The sequence below is a fragment of the Hesperophylax consimilis genome, chromosome 4 (genome assembly GCF_061612785.1).
Source record: "Hesperophylax consimilis isolate HC1 chromosome 4, BYU_Hcon_1.0, whole genome shotgun sequence".
NCBI lineage: Eukaryota > Metazoa > Arthropoda > Insecta > Trichoptera > Limnephilidae > Hesperophylax > Hesperophylax consimilis.
This window is the reverse complement of record NC_142839.1, coordinates 8,509,474-8,529,831: the sequence shown is the minus strand read 5'-3', so window position 1 is coordinate 8,529,831 and position 20,358 is coordinate 8,509,474. Positions and strand designations below refer to the sequence as shown.

The 20,358-nt window shown below is 32.4% G+C and overlaps 1 protein-coding gene and 1 long non-coding RNA gene across 2 annotated transcripts; one reads left to right on the top strand and one right to left on the bottom strand.

The window, feature by feature from the left end:
• Positions 1–821: 821 nt before the first annotated feature.
• Hs2st (Heparan sulfate 2-O-sulfotransferase) lies at positions 822–16,772 on the top strand. Its single transcript, XM_089651300.1, has 5 exons — positions 822–1,141; positions 2,021–2,339; positions 6,104–6,242; positions 12,529–12,626; positions 14,633–16,772. The coding sequence occupies exons 1-5, from the start codon at positions 1,036–1,038 to the stop codon at positions 15,003–15,005; spliced, it is 1,035 nt and encodes a 344-aa protein (XP_089507426.1). The 5' UTR covers positions 822–1,035; the 3' UTR covers positions 15,006–16,772.
• Positions 8,766–11,362, bottom strand: LOC149424142 (uncharacterized). Its single transcript, XR_016302100.1, has 3 exons — positions 11,248–11,362; positions 10,540–10,719; positions 8,766–10,392 (listed from the first exon to the last, which is right to left on the bottom strand). It is a non-coding gene; the product is annotated as an uncharacterized LOC149424142 (long non-coding RNA).
• Positions 16,773–20,358: the final 3,586 nt, after the last annotated feature.

The following is a 20,358-nucleotide window of genomic DNA, read 5'->3' as shown; positions in this document are numbered from 1 at the left end:
TGACTCGTCGAATCTTTCCGCCGGCTGCCAAAACTCTGTGCTGTATATTGCTTCTATTCTCACTTCTCACTAAAATTGGCAATGGCTCTTCTAAATTATGATGAATATGTAGTATATTTCTTTGTGCATATTTTAATAATAATAATAATATAATTGTTTTACTATCAAAAATATAAAGACTTGTTACTCTCGTTTTCATTTCTTTCATCAATAAAAATCAATTTTGAGGTTTAAAATCTACCAACGACATATATACTTTTATATTTTTAATTTACAGGTTAAAAAAGTAAAGGTTCCTAATAGATTATTGTGTAGTCGAGGAATCTCCGAGTTGGTATCTCGGTTTATGTTGGAGTTAATAGATTAGACCTATGTAAGCAAAATAAAATAACCCTGAATTTCGGCTTTAATTTATCAAGACACATGATTAAAGAAAATATTATTATTCGTTATTCAATGTATTCGATGAACAACCTTTTATAAACTTTCAAAATGGAATTCGTAAAAGGATTGTTAATTAAAATAAAGTTAGCTAAATCTGTTTCTCTATCTCGGAGAAAACATAGATTTAACATGGAATGATTTAGCTAGCATGGATAATAATAAATAAGTATTAAACCTACTAGTAGTATTTTTGAAAAAAATAAAATGTTCAATTTCGCGGCATGTTTTAGTTTGCCCGACATCTGTGAACATTTTCTTGTAACTGTTTTAATATTATCAAATACAGTAAATTAGTTTTATTATTGATGAAAACTGCTTTATCGACCAGTTTGACGTTTGAATGTCACTGTCAGTAACAGTAATGTCAATATCGTGATTCGGGATATGTTTGGGATGTTCTGTTCGGGATATTGTAGAAGAGAAAATATTGTTATGGCGACTGTTGGGGTGTCTGTTGTTTATTATAGTGTTTAATCAGCTGCCATGAGTTCATTCAAATACGCTCTTGTATTGTACATATAGTGGCGATGTTTCATTTTTCGGTCATTCATATTTATATCAATTCAAATAATTTAACAATATTATGAAACGATGTTTCCTAAAATTCATACGCTTTGCATTTTAATACTTGTGGCGATAATAGTGCTGTATTATCAAATGCAACTGTCCAAAGTGCAGGAAGATTTTAAAAATCTAGGTAATGTTTACAAATAATATTCATATTTTTTTGTTAAAATACGTAGGTTATTATTCAATATTAATATTCATTACAGTACCTTTAATAATATCAGCATTACCAAGCATGCAATCATTTATCTAAATGTATGGTTAAGATAGGTTTGGTTTTATCATTTGACTATTTTTTATTTTATTACTATTATTTTTTTTATTTTTTTCATTATTTTTACCATACTAACTATCCTAACTACAAACTATACAGACTAAGCTAACTAAATTAAACACAAACTATACGAACTACGCTAACTATCCTAAATATATAAACTATACAATCTTTTTTTATCCTTAACTAATCTAGCGAATTATAATTCCAGTTGTCTATAATATAAAACACTCCTGCATAAGCCTGACATTCTCTAAAGTTTTAATTATTTTCAGAACTACAGTTTTAAGCTTAGTGCGCACATTCTTTCTTACTCGATCGAGGAAAATCGATGAGTAGGAACGTAGGCTAGAGGCAATGCCCACAAAAACGGTTTTATTCAACAAGATTGGCTCGAGGTTTACTGTATTCCAATGCCAAACATTTTGAGCTTCAGCATGTTAACAATGCAGAAAAAACAGTGGTTCTGTTTAGCGAGTTTAGTATTGCTCGCGTCTCAGCGCTGTGCCGTTACTAACTTTTCGATGTAATGTACACACTCTAGAGTAAGTATGAAAGAAATTAGGAGTTCCAAATCTCTCCAGCGGATTTGAAGCGAGCCATCGAGCCATAAGTTTTGCCATCCTCACGGCGACACTTACTCGATATCGAGTAAAACCATATAGCAAGAATGAATATTAGGTTTTAGGCGTGAAACAACTTAATCGTTACACATTTTTATCTTCCTGATTACAGAACTATCAGTAGCCCGCGTGCGGTTAAGAGAATCCTCTCTGTACGAGCAGCACTCCCGGTCTCCCAGTGTGCCCGGATCCAATGAGGATCTGGTGGTGATCTACAACCGTGTGCCCAAGACGGGGTCCACCAGCTTCGTGGGCGTGGCGTACGACCTGTGCAAAGCCAATGCCTTCAAGGTGTTGCACATCAACATCACGGCCAACATGCACGTCATGACACTTAACAATCAGTACCACTTTTCACAGAATGTCAGCAACTGGTCTGCTGTCAAACCGGCACTTTACCACGGGCATATGGCTTTCTTAAATTTTGATAGGTATGAAATATTTATTTATTTACAACTAATTTAAACAACATGATCTTGGCACACACACTTTGCTTGGTTAACATTCGTACATCAACTCATACATATCCTTTTGTTATTCTGGTTCTTAAAATGACCCGACTCAAGTATTTGATAAACTTAATTATTTATTTGCATGTTTAGGGTTGCCATCCATCCTAATATAACGGGACTGTCACCATTACCACGCCCTCTGTCCCTACAAAACTTATAATGCCTGATTTAAACCTGCATAATTCAGTAATGCTGTTTACTAACAAATATTTTCCAGACCCGTGCTGACTTTGAGTGAGTAGAATCTCCCGCGCGCGCCTACCCACTTATGACTACCCTAAGCATGCCCAAACCAAATAATATAACATTTGTATAGCGCAGTTTCGTGGTATTTCACTTCAGGTTCGCTTTATATTATCATCCCAGGGTGTGATTTGACCTGCTTTACAAATATTTTCGACTGAATCTGGTCCCTAGCGTCCCTACCGGCACCCAGTATCGAGACCTTCCTATCCTGCTCTGTTTCTATTCCAAGCAGGTCTCTCTCTGGGTTGCGTATTTCCTTTTCCGTGTTTAATAGGAGGCAGTACTAGAGTTTAGAAAGAGAACTGTAAGAGAAAATTGTAGAAACAGAAGAGGCTGTACTTCCGAAACATGGAAAAGGAAATACGTCTCCACATTGCCTCCACTGGACTCCCATTGGCTCATATATTTTTATTTGTCTGTTATTTATCGATAGGACAACCTACCATAATATTTATGACTTTTAACAACGGAAATGGAAACACAATGAAAGCATTATTTTATGCATAATCATTATTATTTATTTATCAATAAAATTACTCTCACTTATTTCATGATGATGATGATTGAGAATAAGTTATTCCCTAAGCCTCATTGTTCTTATTTTATTTTATTTTTTTTTAATATTATTTATTAACTTTCAAAAATACATTTTTTTACTATTAAGTCTCGTTAAACTGATTGATATCAGTTTGTCAACGGGTTCTTTTAACAATTATTTTTTAAATACATATACAATTTTAACAAGTACATAAAATATACAAATAATAAGGAAGTTGAGTGAAAAATATTTTGACTTATAAAAAATATGTTCATGTAGATCAAAAAATATTGATTCTAAATATATAAATATATTTCTATATTATTATTCTTAGAATTAGTTAAACGTTCTTGAAAAAGCATTCAATAGCAATAGACTGTATACGCTCCACGATTGGTCGAAAGAATTCTGACGTCACATGTGTCGTGACTTGTACGTACAACGGATCACCTATGGTGCATCTCTTTCTATTACATGAGAGATGGTCGGTTTAGATGAGAGAGGTGTATAGGCCAAACGTTTATTTGGGGTTGTCAAATATATTTATTTATTTATTTATTTAAACGCCCATTGGGCTTTTACATACATTGTTATTAGTGTTATTACATTAACTATGTGACATTTAAAAGTTTACGTACATATATAAATAAAATAGTTATTATATCTGTAGTACATAAATGTTTTACAAATAATACAGAATACCATTATGGAGAACAGTTTTTTTTATTTTTATTTTTACTTACTTAGAAAAATAAATGGATTGAAATTAATCAGCATTTATAGGGACTTAAAATCATATTCGAATTGTTATTTAAATTACAATATTAATTTGTAAAGTTAAAACATATATATTAAAGTTAAAAAGTCATAAAAGAAAAGAGTGAAAAAACAGAAGAATACATATGTACGTATTTGTTGTTATTATTATATGATATGTAGGGGTACGTAAATTTCGCAAATAAAAAATCGTGATTTCGCATTTAAAAAAACTCAAAATAGAAAATTTCGCATTTATTTCGCAAAAAAAAATACAGTGTTAAAAACTCAATTAAAGGCTAGCATTGTTGTAATTTCTACATTTTCATCTTTCATTGTTTGCCTGCGATCAGTAACGACAATGTTGTAGATACTAAAGTACCTCTCGGCATCAACACTATTGACAGGGCAATTGAGACATTGAATAGCTGCTTTTGCAAATCCAGGGTAGCAAGATTTTGATGTAACTAAAACTTGCATTACATCCACAGGAGCTTCTTGGCCGACCAATCGAAGTAATTGTCTGTGAAAATGAGAGTACCCGTCAATTAGTTCTTCTTGTGGTACAATTTTAAAAAACGGAATTTTTGCGAAGCTTTCCACTATGGAATTTGAATTGACAGAAGAAGAGGGCACATTTGCTGCTTCCGATGGACAAAATAATCTGCCAATGTGCTTGTAGCACTCATTTGTTGGATTCGGCCCTCCCCCATGTGTACCAACAATATCTCTTTTGAGCTGCTGTCTTCAACATCATGCTGTGATCGATAGAATTTTCGGTTGATAAAATAGCCGTCTCTGTCTGTTTTGAACAGAGTCGTAATAATTGTTAGCGCGTCTGATCAACATTTGAAAGCACGTAACGTATAAAAAGGTGCGAAAGTATTTAATTTTCAAATTTCGCTTTTATCGCAAATAAAATGCAGATTTCGCTTTTATCGCATCTATTTCGTAAAAACGAAATTTACGTACCCCTAATGATATGGATTTCTAAAGATACATATTAGTATAGTGCTTTATAATAATATGTTGGTTATTGCATAACTTAGAAGTTTTTATTATTATACATGTCACATTACATGTGATACACTTCAGGCCGCCGGCCGCCCAGAAAAGTCTCACAGTGAACTGGGCTGTAAACCGTTATTTTACTTTTGGTCTTTACTTTTCTGCGCGGTGGTCCTGAATTCGCGCGGGGCACGTTAACAAATACCGTACCGGGCGGGAAAAGCAAATATTCTAACTTAAAATATTAATTTAACTATGAAATCTTAATCAATTTTCTTTTTTTTAATAACATCAATTCTAATAGACGGTTAACATTGGTAAAAAAATTACTGGAATTCCTTGTTGAAGAATTAAAAAATTTTCCATACAAAATACTTAAGCGACGTGGTTTTCACAGTTCGAATGACGTCACACCCACACCCCGCCTCTTACCGCTCGGATTCCGCTCGCTTTGGCGGGCTTAATAAAATTTAAACTTTGAGAATTAATTTAATTATGAAAACAAACTTAAAAAAAAAAAAAAAAATACCAGTATTTAAGTTTGAATGCGAACATTGATAAAAAAAAATAAAAAAAATGGACTCAACTTCCTTATTACATTAGTACAAAAAAATTCTTTCACATAACCGTTTTTTTAACACACATTTCCTTCTGTGAGTCAATTCACAGCTTTTTAATGAGTTTGGTAACATGTTGCAAATTATTGGAATGAGGTATTCTAGAGTTCTTTGACTGTCTTGTATTATGAACATGTGTCACTATTTTGTTATGTTCAGATATGAATGATGTTGCAAGTCATTTTTATAGTACACCAAACATAGCAATCATCATCATAATTTGAGCTGTGGTGTCCGTGGAATGAATGTTAAATGTGAAGGCCGTTGTGTTGACAGACTGTGACTCATTAATATTTTAAGTGAAAAAGGGTCAGTGGTCCCTCTTCATTATTCTGGTTGAAATTTATTGCTCCCATCATCAAATCAATTGATCAATTTCAATGTATTAAAGCAGCGATCTACCTATCTAGAACATTAGTAAAATTATTTGGATATCTTTGACTTTAGTTTTGAATCGTACAATGACAATAAAAAATAGTAGGATTTCAATAATTATGTTTTTGTTTTGGTTTTTACAGGTTAGGCGTTAATTCAAAGCCGTTGTACATTAATCTAGTGAGGAAGCCGCTAGATCGACTTGTCTCTTATTATTACTTCCTGCGATTTGGTGACAACTTTAGACCACATTTGATCAGAAAGAAAGCAGGAAACAAAATGGTATGTTTTGCATTAATTAATTACATTATAACAAACCATCTAATTTACGTGCTTATATTTATCAGTTCTTCGATCTCGAATACTTTTTCATTCCTGCACGCTTTATCTCTTACTAATTAGAGTGAGGGATGCTATTGGTTAGTTTTTCACCTCGCCGCTCTGGCTTATAAATATTATTATTATTACAAATAACCTGAAAATAATTTGAAAATCTTCTACTACCATCACATTAAGAGAAAATGTTGCTTGTATCGTGATGGGTGGGACTCAAGACGCGATGCCAACTCAGCCGCTGGCCGGTCACAACTGGGACTCAAACTCAGATCGTCTAGTCTTTACCGATCGAGCTACTAAAACCTCATGTTTAGAAGATCTTGGTTTGAGTCCCTTTTGCGGCCGTTATGTGTCCTATTTTATTTTCATTGATTTACAATGAGATTTAATCTTCAACAAGGACGGGTTGTTTCAGAAAATTTTAATAATTCATCAATTAAAATTTCAAAGTTAATTTTCCTATTGAAGTTCTGTTATTATATCAACACAGGCCAGTTGCTTCACAGATCTGAAATAATAATAGAACTTTAATAGAATATTCACAGTCCTTGAAAATTAACACTGATATTAGAGGGATTGTTCAAATTCTCTGAAACAACCCGTCCTTAGTTAATTCTAACTATTGAATTCTTATTCTATTTGTACTGATGACTAAGGGCGAGTTGTTTCGGAAAAAATCACGTGTGAGAAAGTCATCACAACGTCAATCCACTCAATTTTCCATAAATTGGGTTGTTTCATCGTCCGTCAAGAGAAAATTCAACGAAATATTCATGAAAATGTGATCAGCCGAAATCGGCCGGTTAACGCGATCCGCCATTTTGAAAAAGATTGACGCATGCGCGAACGTCACAATTGCGGTCTGACATATCGTATGTGCCAATTACTGGTGATAACGACCCTCACTATTTTGGCAAATAACGCAAAGAAAACCCAACGATTAAAATTTATGAAGTTGAAGGTTTTGTGGGAAGAAGTTTAGATACCTTTTCTACATAAAACATTGTCGAAATTCGTTTTTATATCGTTGGTTTCCGTGATTTAAAATGACGAAAAAACTGGTAAAAATATTGAAAAACTACAGGTTTGTTTCTTTTGTCGACCAACATAGTAGCCAGGTGGCCTGGAGATACCCATCTTTTTAATAGTAGCAGCATCAAAGTAAGGTTGGAATGCGGTGAGTTTGGAGATGAAGTGATTGTTGGAGATGGTGGTTATGGAATAAAGCCATATTTACTAACACCCTTAAGGAATTCCGTTTCTCGAGAACAACATTTATATAAAGAAAGTCAGATCAGGACCAGAAATGTTGTTGAAAGAACTTTTGGAGTTGTTAAAAGATGGCTTCCAGTCCTTTCTTCATAAATTAAAATGCAGGTAGGTACAAGGGATCATTGTAACAAGATCAACCACCTGTATTCATAGACCCCTTGGACGAGGTTAACGATGTACTGGTGCAAGCACCAATCTTTAACAGGGGAGATGACCACGTTCGTCAAACCCTCATTAACTCATATTTTGCCAGATTGATGGACTAATATATAGTAAAATACTACCCAGCACAAAAAGCCCTATCTTACCTCCTTCTGTACCATTAGGCCTATCGTCCCACGTGTCGGTAAGGAATCCACATAAGCCGAGTGCTGTAAAACCCTGCATTGCAAGAGAGGTTCCACAGTAGACCGCCTTATAAACTGTTTTCTTACTTTACTTCTCTGTGCAGAACTCGGTTTATATTGATTCTTTACCAACCCATGGGGCAACACTTTCTGTAACATCTTCCGCCTGGAGACTCCAACACATGTGTACAATCTCTTGGTACATGAGCGAAGATAATAAAAGTCTTTTGAATTTCAAAACAATAATGTCTTTATTCAAAAATAGCTGTACCCCGCCACGTGTTGCTGTGGCTCAGTCTGTTTTACCTGTCACAGGTGTCATCTAAATAATGTAGGTATATAAAAACACACGCATATTTGAATGCAACATTGTATCTAAATTTCAAAGCAATCAATGAAGAACTTTCAGAGATTTTCAACAAACGACCATTTACATTTACATATATTCAGAGATAGATAGTTAACATGTACAAAATAATTAATGTAACGATAAATCTTCTATTTATTTTATACTTTAATGTTTATAAACTTAGTAAATTACTTTGTTAAATAATAGAGAATACATACTATTAGAAATGTTTTGAACAACTATCTCACATATACATATATTATGTAATATGCATTGGATCATTATTGAATGTGAATAACTTAAGTGTAACTGCATACTCCTACCTAATTTCATAAAATAAATAGAGTACCAAGATGTAGTATATTCTTTTATTTGTATTTTACATAAGTGAGGAACAAAATATATCAAAATAATATAACAAATTAAAATAAAAGAGAAAATAAGTAAGGCATCTAGGTACCTACACTGTAGAAATTGAAAAAAAAAAGATAAATGGACAAATAGAAAAAAAATGAATAAATCGGAAGGTTGCGGGTTCAATTTCCATCAACGGCATTTATTTTTTCTCAGAGTTTATTTATTTTTAAATATGTATGGGTGTTTCAGACTAATATTTATTGATTATAATAATTTGTTTATATAAATTCAGTTAAAAATAAGAAAATAAAGGTTTAAAATAATGTTTATGGTATTTTCCAATTATGTCCTAAATTCTGTATTAACAATTAGTTAATGTTAATTAAGTATTAATCTTAAGTGTACCGTACCATACCGTCTACAGTACCATACTTATCTACCAGGTAAGTATGGTACTGTATATTATCTCCATATATAGTTAGTAATAACATAGATCATTCTAGAAATGTATTACATAGTAAATCACATCAAGGTCGCTGTAGCGACTTGATTAGCGATTGATTAGCGATTGTGATTATTTATTTTTTATTAATGCCCTGAAAAAAGTAAAATTATACCAGAATACTCTCTCGGAAGAAAGAATAATTTACAGCAAAAATACATACTTATACAATGGGAAAGAAACATTTAAGAACATAGTATAATGGACTAGTTAATTGTGTGCGAATGCATTCATTCATCTTGTTCTAACAATAATTGACAAACATTAGAAAGAACACAAAAGATTATACGGCCCATAAAGTAAAGGTCACACCGCATTAAAAATATGCATAATATAAAAACCTGGACATGCCATGCATAATATTGCATAAAATGCATTTTTTTTAATTTACAGTTTTAAAAGGAAAGAAAAGAAAAATGCGGTCTTACTGGAGTACCCCGTCGTAAGTACACAATGTACATTTGTTAGTATTATCATGTAATATAATGTAGGTAATTGTGAAGCCAGAAAATACTTCTTAAGAATTGTGTACATAAAAAAGAGAAAAATTATTAAAATTAATATTAGTGTATTAAAGAATTCACCCAGTAGATAGTGAACAGAGGGGAATAAACTGCTTTCATCTCAGTTTAGTTTTAGCATGACTCCGATATTACTCATTCTTGTCTCAATAATCCAATTTTTTTTAAACCGGAAATCGGTATGTATAATAGGGGGCACTCCTGTCAAAAGGGTTGGATTTGGATGCTTCAACAACATGAGAATACATTAACTAATAAGATTATTATCTTAAGTAAAGCAACGATAGTGAAATACAAATATTTTGTACTCAAATCTACTAACAGTTTGTTTGAAAACTTGTATTAAGTCAGTCAACAAATTCGTTTACATTTAAATGAGATGAAATTGCTTTTAGGATTGAGGTTTCTGGGGCGCTGCTATCTAAACGGTTGGATTTGGATGCATTAACAACATTAGAATACATTAACCAGATTATCTTAAATGAAGAACTGATATAAAACTAGGAAAATTGTTTGAAACACAAGTTCTTACAAGTAGTTAGTAAACTGCCGTCAACACCATAATAAACCTCAGCTGTGGCGCTAACCAAACTCCCACCTTCTTCCACCACCAGATAGCTCCTGCAGCACCAAAGTGCTGATGTCATCGTCAAACACGCTAGGGAGTCCGTCAATCGAAGTAGCCACTATGTTCCGCATAAAATTTGTGTCCACCGCTAGTCCTCTCCTGAATTTCTCTGCTACCGTCCTTGAAGCATTATTAAAAGTCAATTAATAAACATATATACCTGCATGAATTAAACAAAGCATCAGGGCAACGAATTACTAAATATAACAGTTCATTTAACAGCATTATGGCGTTAAGATTAATACCAATTAAGAAATATATTCCAACCTGCCTTGCCCGACGCTTCATATTTTCAAACCGAGCTCGGAGCTGTTTGACAGAATCCATCGCCATTGAAATCGGATATAAGAGTAAGCCATGTCGCCTCTCGTTGTTTGAAGATGACTGCGTCGGTCTTTTTATTGGTGAGAATATGGCTATACTTCCTCACCAACATGGCATCGTTTCCTGAAAACACATTTCATATTTATAAGTAACAAGATCGTACAAGGAATTGCTGATATAAAATTAAATATGCACGGCAAATATTATATTTATTAGGTTCAAAATATATATAGATATTTTATAGTTTCTTATAGATATTTTATTACACATGAAAGCACTATAATATTCCTCGGTAAAGCATTATTAAAGTGTGGCAGAATTCAAAATAATATATAAAAATAAACAAAAAGATTTGCCACCATTGCATGGCAGAACATTCAAAAAATAAAACGCAATGCTTTTAGAAAGTTCATTCTCACAAAGTTCAAGTAATTTTACTAACGATAAGTATATACACGTATCGCAAATGTTTTCATAATGATCGTTTATCTCGTTTAGAAGACGAAATTCCACAAAATATTATCAAGCTTTACATAATGGTTTTACGAAAATAAAATGCTCACTTACGTATCTATACGGTTCCAAACGTGTATTATTTATTAATAAGGTTCATATTTATTATGGCAATAAGGTATAATTTACAATACTTACAGTAAGTTGGGATCCATTATAAGTTGTCAAAAATTGAGATGCCTAAATGAACAACAAAAAAATCACACAAAACAAGCAATCCAACGAAGTGACGGCGCGGCGGGAAAAAGTTTTGACAGATTGATAAAAATACAAGGTGTTGCCAGCGTAAAAATAATTCCTCTCTCGCAAAAAAATTATTCTCTGCAATAATTGCCCGATTCGGCGGGGAACACTGGAACGGATTATTCAAATATAACGGAAGCTTTTTCGGAGTTGAAACAACCCAATTTGTATTTGAATAAAATCGACGTGAAGATTTTTTTACATTTGAATAGAACTCGGGAATCTGAATAATTGTTCAGCTTTTCCGAAACAACTCGCCCTAAGTATTGCCTCTGATAATTACATTTCTGAATAACATATACATATTCAATAATGGATCCGCATGCATTATTGGGGCAAAGGTTATCAAAATAAATTATACAATTATTTTAATTTTTGCTTTCACATTAATCTTAAGATAACATTTATTGAATGCTTGCATTCGAATAAATGTTTGAATGCTTGCATTTTATTTTATGTGCATTTAATGATATTTATCAATATATATTAATATAAACTTTATCTTTTGAAAATAATAATACAAGTGTTTTACAGAGGAATAACTTATTGAGTTACACCTCAAATTGTATTATTTGATCTTTTAAGATGATATTAACAACTCTCAAACGAAAAATATGAAACAAAAAAGTATCGGTTGCATCTAGGAATTGAACCCAGGACCTCAGCCTTGACGGGGTTTTACTCTACCACTGAGCGAATTTGACCCTATCCCCTTCGACTATATTTAACTGCATCACACTTCAACTAAGAACTACCAACATTATCTTAATTTCCTTAAAGCATATTTTTTGGCTGCAATCTTTGTACGTAATTGCAAGATTCTACCCGAATTTAATTGCAATCTAGATAGTGTCTTGGGTAAATATATCCATTTTTATTTTTAATGTGCGACATCTATTGAATTTGTTACAAGTCTGGAATGAATATTCATTATTTTTATAGCTGAGGTCCTGGGTTCAACTTCTAGATGTGACCGAATCTTTTTCTGATTTTTATGTTTCTTCCTGTCCTGCGTTTCTTCAGTGGCTTCCGTTCATTACAGCCCCAACCTCTCCTCGCACAGCCCCTGGATTTGCTTTCCATAACTTTTGTTTGGAGCAGCCAACCATTGCAAGGTCTTCCTTCTGGAATTGCCATCAGTATGTTTATATTAATTTTTGATGTATGTTTTGGTAGAGTTTTGATGAGTGCGTGGAGCTGAACCAAGCGGACTGTGACCCAAACAACATGTGGCTACAGATCCCCTTCTTCTGTGGGCATGCTGCGGATTGTTGGTTAGTAAACTACACTACTTCTCTTTAATGTCATTTTTGTTTTAAGAATTATGGAATATGTACTAGTTAACCCATCGAGCCTCTAGCTTATTGACCATATATTTCCTTAAAATGCTGTCAGAAAGTCGGAGAATTTGTGTGTATTTCCACTTTGCAATAAAATCCAAATAAATGGAATATTCATGATTATTAGAAATCAGTGGCGGTTCGTGGTCTAAATTATTGGGAGTTCAACATTAAAGCGATTTAAACATAGAAAGAATATCGTCTTATCGTGAGCAGCTCTTTTAGTCATCGAATATATGGAATCACGTCATTTTAAAAGACTGCAGATCTAGGAGACCGTTTCGAAAAGTATTAGCACACTTACTTATTGATGAAGTTTAAAAATAAATTGAATTTTGGTCCCCAGATACCTACTAGCACCGTTCATAACAGACTTTATGTTGTATGAATTATACCATAGGTTTTTTAGATTCCTTGTGCGTTCTGGGCTCTGCGTCAAGCAGGGCTTCTCACTGATGGATTTTTTATTCTATAGAGTTGTGGCGAAGTGTTCAAACTCTAGCAATATTATAATCCAAGTGAGTCTTTTTTGGCATAGTTATTCTTTGGGTTTTCACTGCACAGAGAAAACTGCCACTGTTAGACATCTCTAAATAGTATAAAATAAGTCGCTATCCAAATCTGTCTGTTTGTGCACTTAGTTCTTCTAAACTATGGAATGGATTTTTATAGGGTTTTCACTATCATTTAGAGAATATCTTTCGGAAGGTTTACATATACATGTAATACATGCATAATCTATTTATAGAAAGTAGCGAATAGTCGATGTTTTATAATCGAAAATATAATCACAGAAAAGTCTGCGATGGTATATGTCTATCTCTTAAGGATAATCCCCAGCAACTTCGGGTACACGTCAGATAGTAGTTAATAAAAAATTCACAAGTTTTGTAAATTTTCTTCAAATTGCGGTTGGAACCTTTAGAGGTGTGCATTTTAATTCTTCTGTGGTCAACTTCTAGATTTGAATATAAAGCGTGATGTTTTCTATTTCTAACACCGTTTAGATCATATTTCTCACCATGACAGTAAGGGAGATGCAACGATGTCTATGAGACCATATTTATGAGCTGTTCCCAAAAGTGAACAAATTGACTCTACGGGTAATAATGGCTGTTTGTTCTCAAAACCGAACAAATTCTCCTGAGGGGTTCAATATGTACGTGCATAATGTATGATGCATAAAGGAATAAATAACTTATCTATGTATATCTTCTCCTGTTTGGCATGGAATGCTCGACAGAGGCACATAAACTGTAATCCACAACTACACATAGCTCCACAAAGGTAGTCTTTAGGGGCGGAAGGTCTTTCAGCATTCGCCGCCGTATATATTTATTTATATATACGCCCGTATGGGCTTGTATAAACATTTCATATACATAATACTTTAGTGAAACAGTAATCATGAAGTAAAATTTGCTAAGAAAATTATATAGAAACTCGATGCAGAAGAATTGTATTATGCTAACCTTAATTATTATTATTATGATTATTGATGTATGTTATTATAGCCTTCTTGTAACTATATTCCGTGCAGTTGAACACAACCACTATTTCTGCAAAAGTATTGCCAACTGCATGCAATCCAGGTGGTATATGTTGTGGCATTAAAAAAAATAGACCATTAAACCTGTGCTTACTAAAAACCCTTGTACATATTTGTTTCAAATTTTCAATTATAATTAGAATCATAAAAAATAATATCTCCAAAATAATGATGCCTGCAAATAACTTTGAACAAAAATAATACACATTGACTGATTGGTTTTATTAAATGAACATTTAAATTAATATTTTATGGTGTGTTGAATCGAATTTATGAATAAATGCTTAAAATTCAATTTTAAGACATTTCGTTGATTAGCATTAATTTGGTTTATCATGTTTTGATTTCACAGTAGTTCTTATAATATTATATCTGTATTATTTAATTCCAGGAAACCTGGAAACAAATGGGCCCTGGAGCAAGCAAAGAAGAATCTGTTGGATCATTATTTAGTGGTAGGAGTCACCGAGGAACTATTAGACTTTGTTTCAATCCTAGAGATGACCCTTCCTCGCATCTTCAAGGGAGCAACGGAGCACTTCCTCAGTAGCAACAAGTCCCATCTCCGCCAAACCACGGCCAAGGTCCCCCCTTCCGATAAAACCATCAACAAGATCCAGAAGTCCAACATATGGAAGATGGAGAATGAACTGTATGAGTTTGCTCTGGAGCAGTTTAACTTTATAAAAAAGAAAACTTTGCTGAACAAGGACCCTAACAGTGTTCCACAATCTTACATGTATGAGAAAATAAGACCAAAATGAATAATGTATGAAGGTACTTAAGAGAACATTGACCTAGAAAATTTTAAAAGGTATTTTACTGTTTTTTGTGCATCGTATTGTTCGAACAAAATAATTGATAAGTTTTTAGTCAAATATCGACTTGTTATGAGATGAATTAACGTATCAAGTCTTCAGAATAGTTAGCAAGTATATTAATTTAATTTTTTAAATGTGTAAGTATTTTATTGATTGTAAGTCATTTGTCTAACAATTTAAAACGTGATGTGTTTATAATGTTACAAGTTTATTTAATTATGTACCAGAGACAATTTAGCTCAAATCCCTTAATTTATGTTGTATGAATTATACTATAGGTTTTTTAGCTTCCTTGTGCGATCTGGGCTTCGCGCCTAGTAGGGTTTCTCATTGGTGGAGTTTTTTTACTATGGAGTTGTGTCAGAGTGTTCAACCTCTAGCAATATTATAATCCAAGTGTGTTTTTTGGCATAGTTATTCTTTGGGTTTTCACTAGAGAAAACCGCCACTGTTAGACATATCTATTATGTAACATTGCTAAGTTTTCAATTTTTCTGAAAACTGGAAAAAGTCATTGTTTGGAAAACCTTGAATATAAAAAGAATATACCTTTTATGCTAAATATCAAAATAATTATTGTTTTGATATTTAGCGAAAAATATAAATTTAATATTTATTTTCAATTTTCCTTAGTACTACAGTGAACATGTTCCTTCAGTGCATTTAATTTGAGTTTATTACAGAAGTTTAATTAATGCGATTCTAACTGTTAACCACAGCTTGTGCAGTATCACCAGCAGTGTCCCCCAAGACCATAATATAGATTGAAATGACCAAGGATAGGTCAGAATCCCTTTCCAATTCTAACTGTTAACCACAGTGTCAAATACAATACGCGTACAATATTTGCCACATCAAAATACTTTATTGTCAATACAGAAATTTCCAAAGCAGGTTTTGTATCTTGAGATGACTCATTTAGTTTATTTATGATTTGTATTTCAGCATTTATCATTAATTTTATAGTTTATAGTTTACAGTCCTGCTGTTAATGTGATACAAGTTATCAGGTATTTTTTAAACGCAACTTACTCAACTGAATCCTGCCATTTTTATCACCAAGTTTCGTTAACATATATCTTTATATTTGTGAACTATTTTATAATGTAGATTGAAAAATGGTTAAATTTTTATTTCATTCTAATGAGGTACTTAATTATAATGCAACTTCTTATTTGTCATAAACAATGAACTTTATAGCCTAACGGAGTGAAAAAATTTACACTTAATATGTAATAATAACGTTAGATAAAAATACATTGTTTTATTTTAGTAAAATTCATAATACAATATGTATTATTTAACAATAATTTTAAATATACAAAGATAAATTTTAATGATGTTCAATTACATAAATGTATCTAAACTAATCACTTCTTATTGTTGGTGTCGTGTCTCTTCTATCAGATATTGAACATCATCACAATTTTTATTTATTTTAGAGCAGTGCTTCTCAAACTTTTTCATGGCAAGCCTTGCAAATGTTCTGGCCTAATTTTTGTTTATATTTTTAATGGCATTATTCAATTTACTCATTTATTCTTCGTATTTATTACGAACAACCTTTTTTTCACTAACAATTTTACTTCCAATGAACAGTAACAATGTAACTAATCACAAATAAAAACCAATGATTATGAAGAAAAGTGATCAGTTTATCTATTATGTATCTCCAAAAATTGATCCAAACAACTCTTGACAGAACTTTCACAAAATATTTTATTTCATTCACAGATCTTTCACAAAATGTTGTATTTTATTTATAGAACTTTATTTTTTCCCCCGATTCAACTCCTTTTATTAAAAAAATCCTAAACAGTCCACTCGATTCTGGTTCTGGTTTCTACTGAGTGCCCCAAGTTTTGTCTTTTACCTCGAAGTTAGTACACTATGCAAAGTGCATGTTTGAAGTTGTTTTTGATCTGAATTTCATACTACGACTTTGTCTGTTGTGACATGAAATTTTTTACATGTTTTTTTCACACATTGTTTTGTACAAACTAACTCCTAGTAAGCTGCTATATTATAATCGTCCGTTTAGAAAAACGTCATCAAATAAAGGCTGAAATTTTTTTCCATCTTCCTGCTTTTGTAAAGTTTGTGAAGTCAGCGTTCTGGAACCGGAATCCTTTCTAGGTTAGCAGCCTTACAACCTCATGAGAAGACGTCAATATTTCATATGCCTCTAATAATATTTTGTAATGATTAAGCGCCGGCTTATCTGAAGTTCTAATTTATCTCTCCATCCCTCTATATAAGTAAAAAAGTTCTTCACCAATTGTTTTGAAATTTTTGTTAACGTTGCATTCAAATACGCGTGTGTTTTTATAAACCTGTATTATATAGATGTCACCAGTTAAATGGTTGAAGAACAGCGTAATTTGTTGGACAGACATGCTTTTTTTTTTTAAACAGCACTATCTGTTGGACGTAAAAGCAACAGGCACTATTTTTTTTCTATATGCACAGACAGACTGAATCACAACAACGTGTGGTGGGTACAGCTAGTTTACAATACATATTATATTGTACTAAGTGATTAATATTTTGAAACTAAAGTCTTCAAAAATTACATCACATACATAATGTTGGTAACACACACTTAATGTAACTTTTTTAAGAATAATGAGTTATTTTGCTTTCATAACATTTTATTTTCCTACGTGGTATTATGTATTTTATATTGTTTTTTCAATATTTATTTATTTATCCACGGAAACATTATTGTACCCTTAAAGAAATATAACTTTTTCCAAAAGCCTATTCAAAAACACATAACGATTTATTCTTGTATAAAATTATGGCTAAGTTACCTCAGGTGTTTAACGCCCAGCAATTCGAATGGGAATACATATCGCAGTTCATCTGTTCAGCCACACTGAATAAAAACAGCCTAATTTGTGTTATTCACGGTCATAGATTGGATAATATAACAAAATATAACAGTGCATTAACATTTTTTTTTAGACTACCGTTTATCACCTTTGTAAACTAGGTGTAAATAATGCACCTGCTATCTATTATTTTAAATAATTATGTGTGAAATAATTCACATAAATTAAGATCTGGTCAATAAACATGACTTGAGCCATTTAAAGCAACCAGGGTTATACTGAGAGTATCTACTACAACTAGACTCAAATAATTATATATCTGCTAGATGTATTATTTTAATTAAATTATGTGAGAAATAATTAACATAAAATAATTCAAATTATTAGAGAGGATTGTATTATTATTATGACAGGAGCTTTTGTGTGACAACCCCAAATATATGTTTCACAAAAAACAACGACGTGCACGTTTTGTTATTGCAGTAAGTGTATTAGAAATCATAAATTTGTAAAAGTGTCTTAACTAAATTCAGTAACAAAATATTCGATTTTGGAAACAAACATAACTTTTTTTTAAGATTTGTAATTTGCAATAACATTTATTACTGCTCCTAGCAATTCGCGCACCATTGTAAAAATGGCTACTAATTCGTAAGCGGATTTTATTTTCGAAGACTTGATAGTAGATAGTACCAGAGATGTGCTTTATTTCAAATAAATCCATTTCAAATGGAAATGCAAAATGCAAAATGGGTATTTTCCATTTTGCATTTTAAATGCTTTTCTAAAAACCATTTTGCATTTTGCATTTTAAATGCTTTTCTCAATGCATTTTCCATTTTAAATGCTTTTTTGCAACATTCTTCCTACTATCTCCACTCATCTGTTTTTCATAAGCCCCAAATATCAGTCGGTCCTCAACCTCGCTATGAGAGATAATTTACATTTGTCAAGTTGCTCTCTGGTAGGAGCCCTGGCAATTGACTGATACCATTACAAAAAATACTGATTCAAATACAGAACATGGGGCCATGACGCTGTAATATTAAATGTTAGATAGCAGTTTCTATGTTTTTACGTTGGCAACATTATTCCCGCGCAAATTTTTTGTGGTTTCATAATCTGTAGTCGTGGTGTTTTTGGATTTACCATCATGTAATGTTTGTTCTACATTGATGTCCATTATTAAATGACAAAATTGTTCAAAAATTCTATAATTATTCTAATTGTTTGACCTGAGAAACCATTTTGCATTTTCAATGCATTTTGAAAATAGGTATTTTGCATTTTGCATTTGAAATGCTTTTCTAAAAAGCATTTTGCATTTGAAATGCTTTTCTAAAAAGCATTTTGCATTTTGCATTTTCAAATGGAAAAGTTTTGACCCATTTCCATTTTGCATTTCAAATGGAAAAGTTTTGACCCATTTCCATTTTGCATTTCAAATGGATTTGGGTACCCATTTTGCACATCTCTGGATAGTACTATGCGAGTTGCCTGTAAACTGACGGATTAATTTATTGACCGTTCACCGAAAGGGTGACGCCTACGCCACCTCTCTGCTCGCCGTAACTTGGTTTGTTCCCTCACCCTTATCGGCATGTCTATGATTTCTCATGTCTATGGAAATTATATATATTTGTAAATATCGAGTTTAGTAGTTGATTCTTTTTTAATTCCTCACAATGTACTTAATTTTTGTAATAAAAATCTTCCATATTATGCTTAAGAAAATTATACATATTGTTTACTACTACATATTAACTTTTTCTGATTGTTAATAAAATAATGTAACAAGTAGTCAAAAAGCAGACAAGAATTTTTTATATTGATTAGGACACTGCAGATTATCTTGTTCCTCCCAAGTAGATGTGTTGCAAGCTGGTCAGACTTATTACCCCATTAAATAAATGAATTATATTCTGTTTTATAACCTCATTAATGCGCATTCCATAAATATTTTATATAAAATGTAGTTTCAGTATGGTAAAATTTTATTAATTAATTAAATGTCTGATAAATCTTTAATAAGAAAACGGTGATGGTATTTAGTGTATTCAAAGTGCTTCCATAATAAATATTAATGAATAATTATTTCCTGTTTTATTTCAATCAGTTGCGGCCGGTCGTAAAAATATGTTTTTTTATTTTCAGAAAATCGAAGGTTTTTTTTTATCAGTTTTTACATGTGTAGTATGGCCAAAATAAAACCAATTATGGATTTCCTCCTTGTGACTGAAGTACTGTACCTTTAACCTTTCCGGGAGTATGGACGTTAATGAACGACGGTACACACTTTCGCCAAAGGAGTGTGGACAGCTATGGACGACAGGCGTCGCCAGAGGCGGATTAACTGTTGAGAGCGCCCTAGGCAAGCACCTCATCGGCGCCCCTCTAGCGACCACATATTATAAATTTTAACAAGTACCTAAAGTAGCCGAATTTGTAGTTAGGTGGGTTTT